The 10336-nt window shown below is 50.2% G+C and overlaps 1 protein-coding gene across 2 annotated transcripts; it reads right to left on the minus strand.

Annotated features, from left to right (window-relative positions):
* Window positions 1-3045: 3045 nt before the first annotated feature.
* Window positions 3046-5847, minus strand: LOC139601240 (interleukin-20-like). Of its 2 annotated transcripts, XM_071450086.1 has the most exons (6): window positions 5374-5847; window positions 5066-5242; window positions 4899-4964; window positions 4342-4494; window positions 3887-3961; window positions 3046-3647 (listed from the first exon to the last, which is right to left on the minus strand). In XM_071450086.1, the coding sequence occupies exons 2-6, from the start codon at window positions 5222-5224 to the stop codon at window positions 3570-3572; spliced, it is 531 nt and encodes a 176-aa protein (XP_071306187.1). In that variant the 5' UTR covers window positions 5225-5242; window positions 5374-5847; the 3' UTR covers window positions 3046-3569. The 2 variants fall into 2 exon arrangements, with proteins under 2 accessions (XP_071306187.1, XP_071306186.1); XM_071450085.1 differs by having other exon boundaries at window positions 5066-5847.
* Window positions 5848-10336: the final 4489 nt, after the last annotated feature.

A 10336-nucleotide genomic window follows, 5' to 3' on the forward strand; every position in this document is an offset into this window, starting at 1 on the left:
CACGAGCAATAAAGAATCCAGTGGCTTTCAGCAGACTGGGGAACTCAGCATCTGTGGGACATCACAGGAGGGCCCACTCAGAGAGGCACAAAAGGGTGGGAAAAGCTGAATATTCCACGGATAAAGCAGTGCAGGAAGAGGTGACAATGGCAGGCTGGGTTATCTGGCCAATGCTGAATTTCACTGAGGATAAACACAAATTATTCCTGAATTGTGGATTCTAGAATTTCACTGAGGATGAAACACAAATGATTCCTGAATTGTGGATTTTCATGCTGTGATGAGCAGGGCAGCATCTCCCTCCTGCTCACCAGCTCTCACATCCACATTGCACCTTCCTGCCTGCCCTCAAAGGGAGGTCAGGGCTCACCTGCCACATCCCCAGGGCTGCATCCCCTCAGCAGTGCCGTGGGAAGGGGTTTGGGTCTCGGGAAAGGTGTGAGGGGCTGGGACAGGTCCACTGGGACCGGGACAGGTTCGTGAAAGGGCCAGGACAGATTCATGAAAGGGACTGGGACAGGTCCGTGAGGGGCTTGGACAGGTCTGTGAGGGGCTGGGACAGGTTCGTGAAAGGGCCAGGACAGATTCATGAAAAGGACTGGGACAGGTCCGTGAGGGGCCAGGACAGGCCTGTGAGGGATCAGGACAGGTCCGTGAGGGACAGGAACTGGTCCGTGCTGGGACTGGGACCGGTCCATGAAAGGGAACCGGGTCAGGTCTGTGAGGGGGCTGGGACATGTCCATGCTGGGACCGGGACAGTTCCATGAAAGGACCGGGACATGTCCGTGAAAGGGCCAGGACAGATTAATGAAAGGGTACCAGGACAGGTCCATGCTGTGACCGGGACAGGTCCATGATGGACAGGTCCGTGCTGGGACTGGGACAGATCTGAGAAAGGGACCGGGACAGGTCTGTGAGGGGGCCAGGACATGTCCATGCTGGGACTGGGACAGTTCCATGAAAGGACCAGGACATGTCCGTGAAGGGCCGGGACAAGTCCCTGAGGGGGCCGGGAGAGCTCCATGCTGTAACAGGGACAGGTCCATGAAAGGGGCAGGGACAGATCTGTGCTGGGACCAGGACAGATCCGAGGAAGGGACCGGGCCAGGTCTGTGAGGGGGCCGGGACAGGTCCATGCTGGGACCGGGATAGGTCCGTGAAGGGCCGGGACACATCCGTGAAAGGGACCGGAAAGATTCCGGAAAGGGAACTGGGACAGGTCCGTGCTGGGACTGGGACAGGTTCCTGAAAGGGGCCGGGACAGGTCCGTGAAGGGCCGGGACACGTCCGTGAAAGGGACCGGAAAGATTCCGGAAAGGGAACTGGGACAGGTCCGTGCTGGGACCGGGACATGTTCCTGAAAGGGGTCGGGACAGGTCCGTGCTGGGACCGGGACAGGTCTGCGCCCGTCCAGAGCCGGGAAGGAGGGAGTGCCTGACTCAGGTGCAGCAGGAAAGGCGTGAGCCTGGAAAGCATCCCCGGCGGGCAGCAGCAGCAGGAGAACGCTCGGGTTTGGAAATTTCTGAGCGCAGAAAACCCCTTTCGCTCTCCCTTTGTAAATCCTCTTCCTCCTCCGCCTGCCCCACGGCGTCCTTTGCTCAGCTCCGCTCCTCCCTCGCTGCCCTGGGAGCAGCCAGGATGAGCTGAGCTCCGGCAGAGGAGTGGGGCTGGGCTGAGCATCCTGCAGCTCTCAGCTGCCTGTTGTGCCCCCCGCCCCTTCCGACTGCTGGCACTTAATTAATTGTTCTTATTTTGTTTAGGCAACATCTGGCGCCTTTCAGGTGAAGAACTGATCAAGTTCAGAGATCTTGCTCTGTACTTCATAGCTTCATAAACTTCATACCTTAATAAACATGAAACCAGGAGAGGCTGACACCAACAGCAAGGGGCTTAGTCTCAGCTTTGGTGGAGTAGTTTGGAATTGAAATGCTTTTGGGGGAAGGAATATTGTTAGAAGCAGAGAAAGAACAGAGCCCTGGGTATCTGATATTTACCCATCCTAAGTGGGTGATGGCCCTGGGCTGCAGCCATGCTCTGCAGTGGGGAGAGAAGTGTAAAATCCCTGGTTTAGGTGAAAGCACTGAGCCAGGCATGGGCTGAGGGGTGCAGCATGCAGGGTGAGATGGATGGGATGATTGTGACATGAGCTGCAGGTGTGGAGTAAAACCCTCAAGCTGTGACCCAGAGCCCACAAAGATCCATGAGGAACTCACCAAGCAGCCCCTGCTCCTTTGGCAGGTGCCAGCTGAGTGCCTGGGGTCAGGGATGAGCTGTGGCACCTCACCGCATCCCAGCATCATTCCCAGGGGTTGTTCTGCCACAGAGAACCATGGAATAGCCCAGACACCTGTCATTCCTAAAAGAGTGATGGAGCTGAACAATCAGCTCTGCTGAGCACTGCCAGAGCATGGCAGGATGTGTTCACCCGTTCATGCCCTGACACCTGGACAAACAAAACCCATGGGAACGTGAATTAACAAAATCAAAGCCCTGAGAAGCTTTCCTTTGGCATCAGCAAATGTCTGAGGGAGGACAGTGAGAAGTCAGAGATCTTTCCTTTGAGAGGGAATCACCAAACACCGCCCAGCCTGACACTTGTGCCACAGGGAAATGCTGGTGCTGTCCCCCAGCTGGGATTTAGGGCACACACTGGGTACCAGCAACACCCAAAATGGCAGAGAACAGACCAGAGCTATAAATAATGCACAGTTTGGGGGACAAACTGAGGGGATTTAGTGGCACTGAGGTCTGAGTTTGGTGTTTCTGGTGTGCCCAGAAGGATGCATCAGCCCTGGCGTGCTGGAGTGACAGCATCTGCTGTAAGAGGACACCACAGAGAATTCAGAAAGTTTCACCAGCAAGAATCATATAATTCCTCAGAATTTTGACAAACAGACTCAGCACAGTTTCAAGTTGGGTTTATTTATGGTCATCACCACCAATTTCCACAAAACTCACTACTGAGTGTCAGTAAATTGCTCAACACACTCAAAAACCTTTTTCTATTCAGCAACCACATATCTTGCACAGAAACTTTTTTACTGATAAGGCAGAAAATATCATCTCAAAAGGAAACACAGATTTCTAGGGCCTGACATACCTGCTAGGACCTATTCTTGGAAGCATTTCCCACACTGTACTTCTCATTTCAGCCAGATCCATCAGTGGCAGCAGCCCTGAGAATGAGCCCAGGTTTGTGCAACGTCAGCTGAACCAGCCAGCTCTCAGCACTCATGCCCCACATTCCCTAGACAAAAGATCTGTAATTTAAACAATAATTTTATGACATGATCACAGCTTATATCTGCCAGCAAGAGAAAGCCTTGTGGGTTTTCCCTGGGAGCATCCTTTGGTAGCAGCGAGAGTGATGCTGATTTAATCAAACTCGTTATTTCTGTCTTAATGAAGACTCTGCTGATGTTCCTGGCTGGCAAAGCTCTCCCTGTTTGCTTGAATGCAGCTGGAACTTCTGGGGAGCTGCACTGATACAGTGATTTATTGTCCCTCTCATCCCTGCAAAGCCCCTGCAGCTCCTCAGCCCCAACCCGTGGGTAATTAACACCACCCGCTAACGAGATTTCTCCATCCAGTCCAGGAGGATGTCCAGCTCCCCCAGGGATTTCATGGCTGCAGATGTGACATTCAGCTGAAATTATATATAAGGGAGTGAGTTGTAAGCAGGCACCATCAGTACAACCAACATAAAGAGAATTTAAATATCTGTGTTCATAATATATATAATATATATAATATATATATATTATAATATTATAATATATTATAATATAAATATAAATAATAATAGTAGTAGTAGCAGTAGTATTAGTAATAATAATAATAATAATAATAATAATAATGTGTGACCAGGCTCAGTCACCAACTCACCCCTTCATAGTTTGCAAGTATTTGCTTGAATTTCTCCGTGGATTCCTCCCCACACGGGCAATTATTCTGCTCCCGCTGGAAAAACAAGATTAATTCATTAATCTGGGTAGTTTATTTTTAAAAATAAGATTTCAGTCTCTGATTTTGCTGGGCATCATAGTTGAGACACTGTGGAACTGTGGGAAAGGCTGCAGGTCCCTAAATCAGGCTTTTTCTCACTTGACAGACACAAGGAAAGGACAAATTTTGGCCTTTAGGACCAACAGGGGAGTTTGCTGGTGAGTGGGCAAATATAAAAATCTCCCAGTGGACAGAACACTCTTACACCACTCTGCTTTGTATTCTCCTTCAAAACCATTTATAGAAACAGAGACTTGGCAGCTTTATAAGTGTCCCAGGTTGGTTTCTAGATGAAATATTAAGGGATGCACACCGGGGCAGAGGGCAGGACTTACACACTGCCCGAGCTTCCTCCTCGTGCTGAGGAAGGAGTTGGCAATGCTGCTGATTTTCCTGTTCACAAACGAGTCCTCGGTGCTGCAGTGCTTGAAAACCTTGTCCACGTAGAAGGTGAAGAGCTGATAAGTGATGCAGCATCTGTCTGAAGACTTAGAAAATGAATTTAATGACTAAAAGTTCTTCGAAAGGGGTGTGACCTGCAGCTGCTCTCTAGGATAAAGCATCTCTGACAGGAAGCTCGTGGTAGCTGAGCACAGCAGGACAGTTTGATTCAGAGAAAGCTTCTTCAGTGGTACTCGATTGAAGCTGATAAAATAGATGGGAAATCATTTTTGGCTGATTTTCCAGGAGATCCATCCTCAGCAAATCTCACAAAATGAAACCAGCTGATTTTGCAGCTGGGTATCAGGGGCTGACATCCGGACAGCGACTCCTGCCCAGGGCTTTGAGGTGTGAGAAAGCTGAAAATTTATGATAGAATTTTATGATTTATGATGGATTGCACTTCACTGCTTTTGGATCCTGGGAGGGCTCCCCAGCCAGGACCACCTACCTTGACCTTGTGCAGGGAGTGAGGGTGGGACAGGATGCTCAGGGTCCGGATGGGGTCTCTGGATTGCTGTGGAGAGGACAGAGATGGGCGTGGAGCTGCTGGCTCCAGAGGGGCTCCAGGAGCTGCCAGGGGCTCCCCCAGCCCCCCAAAGCCTGGGAAATACTCACAATATTGGCTTTAATTGCTGTGAAGCCAGCCCTGATCTCTGTCATGCTCATGGAAACCCTGCAGGCTCCAAAGTGGAAGATTTTGTCCCCAGCTGTTGGCATCAAATTCACCCAGCAGGACACGGAGAAGAGGCAGAGGAACAGGGGGGATCCTCTCATATCAGCTGCCTAGGAAACCTGCCCAAGGAAGAGATTATTCCTCCTTATTTTCCTAAATAACACAACTGTGATCCGTGTGAAAATACACACATTTTATTTCAAACTTGTACATCTGTATTAAAAACCCTGTACTCATTACTATCTCTTACCCATTTCTTCTTTGCTCCCTGTGAGCAAGAGAAAAAAGATCAAATAATTAACTGAAGAGCTCAAAAAGAAAACAAAAAAGAAATAAAATATCAGTTAAAATGCATCTAAATAAACAGAGTTCTTCGGAAAAGATGATATCAGAAAACATGGATTTGCCCTGGCTGAGGTGTTGGAGGGATCTGGGCTGTTAATCCCCCCCCAGATCCCAGCTGCTGCCTGGAATTGCAGCAAAAGTTTTGCTGGAAGCAGAGGAAGTGGCAGCATTCCCAGTGAAATTAATTTTTTAAGTCTAATGACACAGAAGCAACAGGAGGTAACTGAGTGAAAGTAACAGATCCCAAAAGAAACCAGCTTCCCTCTGGAACAGCATAAGTCAAACACAAGTTGTGTTAGCACTGAAAATTAGGATTATTAATGAAAAAAATATTTCAGAGATAGGAACACAAGGAAATACCCAAAAGGACATAGAGCAAAGGGATAAATTCAGTATCTTACCTTGCTCTGCCGTGTGGGCTCACCTCTCACCTACGTCTGGCCTGGAGAGCTCCAAAGGAGGCGTTTTTATCCCGGTACCAGGAGGAAATAACTCCTGGATTAACTTTTGGGATTTTTCTTGCTTTTCCCAGCACGTATTTCCCTTTGTAATTTGCTGAATTAATGAGCTCGTGCAAGGGACCAGCTCTCTCTCCCACAGGTGTTTCCCTCACCTACGGAGGCGGGAACTCTGGCATCACTGCGTGGGTTTTCTTTTGGGAAGAGGGATGTGAAATCCCAAAATTAGGGACCATCCTTGGGGTCACATCCCCAAAACCTCCAAAACATGGAGCAATGCTGGCAATCCCCTCCTGGAGAGGGGCTGTTCCCAGCTGCCCACACTTGGAATGTGGGAAGCTCAGGGGCATCACCCCACAAGATGCCAGTGGTCCCAACACTCCAGGACTTCTGGCAATGGGTCAAGGACATATTTTATGAAAAATGCTTTTGCTAGGATTTTTCTCCTGAGAAGCTGAGAAGCCTCAGAGGAAAAGAAAAACAATAATTATCTGCTGCTGTGGAATGGAACAGGTGCATCTTTGATTGGTCTCATGTGGTTGTTTTTAATTAATGACCAATCAAAGGTCCAGCTGGATCAGGACTCTGGTCAATCACAAGATTTTATTATCATTCCATTCCTTTCCTTTGCTAGCCTTCTGATGAAATCCTTTCTTCTATTCTTTTAGTAGAGTTTTAGTACATTATTTTCTGTTAATAGAATATAATATATATAATAAAATAATAAATCAGCCTTCTGAAACATGGAGTTTCCCTCTTTTCCCTCGTCCTGGGACCCCTGCGAACACCACCACAGCAATGGACCTGGTGGAACTGGTGAAACTCAAGTCCAGGGTTTTCTCCATCATTGTCCTGGCACAAGTGGCCTTTCCCTGCCACTTTCAGGGAATTCTGATCCCAAATTCAAGGAATCCTACTACCAGGTGCAGGGAATGCTGTTCCAAATCTCCTCAGCTCCTGGATACTTCTCCATCCTGTGTCCATGGTGTTGGAGACGCACAGAAACACGAGGTTGGGGTTTGGAGGACACAGCTCCCCCCCTGCTGTCAGCAGAAGTGGTTTCCAGGCTCAGAGGGGGTTTTAGGTGATCAGTCCAAATCTGCCACCCTGCAGAAGGACAGAAATTCCAGTGTCACCTTCCCAAGCCCCCAGCCCAGTGGCACAGTGACATCCGTGCCCATCTCACCACGAGCCCTCCCTGCTGAGCAAAAGCAGCAGACACATTCTCCTCCCAGCACTTCAGCCCCAGCCTGTCCCCAGGGAACCCACATTTGTCACCTGAGGCTCACTGTCACACGGATGTGGCAGCGCTGGTGCAAACCCCAGGCCCCTGTGCTGTGGTTCGGACATTCCTGCAGCCCCTTGGGAGAGAGCTTCATTCAGTCTGCAAACAAAAACGTGCGGCTAAATAAACTCCCTGGAGTTTCTGGGACCAGGAGGGACGGCCAGCTGGACTTGGAGGGCACTGGGGTGGCAAAGTCACCCCTCTAATGCCAGAGGCAGCCTCTGGAGCAGGTTCCTGCAGGGACCAGCAGCCCCAGCGTGTCCCTGTTGCAATGAGCCTGTGCCTGTGGGCCGGGGCTGTCCTGCACGGATCTGCTGGGTGACTAATTAATTTATTGATCGCCAAGCTCGGTCTTGAGCAGAGATCTGTCACTAGGCAAATGGATTTTCTGCCCAGGCTAGTCAGGCTGTTGCACACAGGGCTGCTGGAAGTGCCCCAGGTGTGCCCACCGTGCCTCCCTCACCCACTGGGAATCAGCCAGAGGGCAGGGCCCAGGCTGCAGCAGGTTGGATTTGCCCTGGCTGAGGTGTTGGAGGGATCTGGGCTCTTAATCCCCCCCCAAATCCCAGCTGCTGCCTGGAATTGCAGCAGAAGTTTTGCTGGAAGCAGAGGAAGTGGCAGCATTCCCAGGAGCCCGGCTCACACCCAGCCCGGGTGAGGAAACAATGGAAGAGGCAGTGAGTTCTTACCTCATTATGTAAATGGCAGATGACATGAAAGCATTTCTTTCTTTTCGGGTTTTTTTTTTTCCTTTTGGTAACTGAACTGACGCCCAGGATGGGTCAGCCAAGTGCCAGAAGGCAAGGAGGAGACGTGGCTGTGGGGGAGGTGGAGGAGAGATGCTGGGATGATACAGGAGCAGCAGGGAAACGTTGGGTTATCGAGGTCCAGGGCCTTGTACAGGTCTCTGCATGTGTCCCTCAGCCTCTCTATTCTGTCACTGACCTTCTGCAAAGCAAAAGAAACAGCAGGACCCTCAGCATAAGGGCAAGGAGGAGGAAAACCCCTCCAGGGTGGGGAACAGCCCACAGAGATTTTCATTTTGGGGTTTTACTGGGTGTGAAATGGTGGTGATGGAGCAGCCCAAGTGCTGGACGTTGGGGATGTCCAAAAGCCTCATTTCAGAGCAGAGGAACCAGCAGGGTTCCCAGAATGGTTTGGGTTGGGAGGGACCTCACAGACCACCTCATGTCCCATGGCAGGGACACCTTCCACTGTCCCAGGCTGCTCCAAACCCTGTCCAGTCTGGCTCTGGACACTTCCAGGGATCCAGGGGCAGCCACAGCTGCTCTGGGCACCCTGTGCCAGAGCCTCCCCACCCTCACAGGGCAGAATTTCTTCCCAAAATCCCATCCATCCCTGCATCCCATCCATCCCTGCCCTCTGGCAGTTTGAAGCCACCAGCATACATTGGACCAAACCCAGAGGGCAGCAAATGCCCCCAGCGTGGCTCTCCCCAGTCTGTCATCAACCCTCCAGCCCCAGCAGCATGGAAACACCCTCAATAAAACAGCAAACCATCCCTCCTTTGCTCTGGGAAGGAAGAGGGAAAGAAGGAGCAGGGATTTCTGAAACTCAGCGCTGTGACGCTGCAGATGAGCTCAGTAAAATGGGAAGCGATTCCCGCAGGCACTCGGGGCATGGTTAAAGCTCTGGGGCACCCAGGGCTGGGAATGGGGCAGGGAAGGCTCCTCTCCTCTCCCCAGGAACGCTTCCAGCTACCGGGGGAGGGCTCCTCCCTCGGGGTTCTATGGCAGGCAGGTCGTGGCAGGGCACTCCAAGGGCAGTGACGGCCCAGATAACAAGCAAAGGCAGCAGAGAGGGTTGTGAGCCAGCTGCCCTGGTGCTCAGGAATTAAATATCAGCCCTGGGTGCCATTAACTCATCTGAGAAATCATTTATGCAAAGCCCGTGGCGAGCAGCACCCCACGAGATGCCAGTGGTCCCAACACTCCAGGACTTCTGGCAATGTGTCACGGACAGATTTTATGAAAAATACTTTTGCTAGGATTTTGCCACATCTCACAGGCACAGAAGGGGCTGAGTCGGGATCAGAGGGAATATCCTCAAAGCAGCTGGAAAATGATGCTGTGTCAGGAGAATTAATCCACAAACACCAGAGGTTTATGTCCAAAAAGGAGACAGAGGAGTCCTTTGACTTTATTCCAATAAAGGGAGAGGCCATGGGGCATTGCCCTGGGATCTCTCACATTTTTGGAGGATGCAGCCTCCTTTTTATCCCAATTTCCTTCTCTCTTTCCCCATTTCTGAGGTACTTGAGAGGCCCAGACTTCCCAAAACACCTGAAACCAGAGACTTCCCTCTAATGTACAACCCTCCCTTTTCATTTTTAATTCTTACAGAATTTAGGGTTTTCCCCCATTGTTTCTTTCATCTTTCACTAACCAATTTCATTTATCAGCAAACCTAAAGTTTCTTTGTAAAATCAAATATCTTTTTTCCATTTATCAACCAGTGGAATCCTTCCCATTGTTTATCTCCCAGTGCTGGTTTTATCTACCAGCAGACCCACAGTGAGTGGGGACGATGCTCAGCCCACTGTCACCATCACTGCTATGGTGACAAAACATCTCCAGGGTGACAGAAAGCACCAGGCTGCTGCAGGCACAGGGCTTGGGGCAGTGACTAACACAGGACACGGTCCTGGAGAGCCCTGGAGCGTGACAAGGACCAGACACTCAGAGGGGACAAGGCAGTGACTCACCCCTGGCTGGTTATGTTGGGAAACTCAGCCCTGCTCCGTCGCCTGTGCACTGGGAGTCATCCAACTGGTGTCACTGGGAATTATTGCATTCCTCACCCAGCTTCATTAATTCCCAATAATTAGTTTCAAATCATTCATTTCATCAAAAAAAAAAAAAAAAATCCTTCAAGAAATTGTCAATGAGCTGTTGTGATCCCAAGGCGCCCCGCTCTCAAGGGCTGCTCCCAGACCAGTTTAACACCAGGTTTCCAGTAAAGTGTCTGGGGGTGATAAGGCAGTTTCAATAGTGCCTTTCAAGGCACTTTTTGTGCTTTAAGAAGTTCTGATAACACTCAACAGCCCAGCTTTGGTTTGACATTCTTTGTCATCGCTCCTATTTCACAGCAGCTTTAGGTAAACC

This window comes from Agelaius tricolor, unplaced genomic scaffold (genome assembly GCF_023055355.1).
Source record: "Agelaius tricolor isolate 1412-34295 unplaced genomic scaffold, bAgeTri1.0.p SCAF_30, whole genome shotgun sequence".
NCBI classification, from domain to species: Eukaryota; Metazoa; Chordata; class Aves; order Passeriformes; family Icteridae; genus Agelaius; species Agelaius tricolor.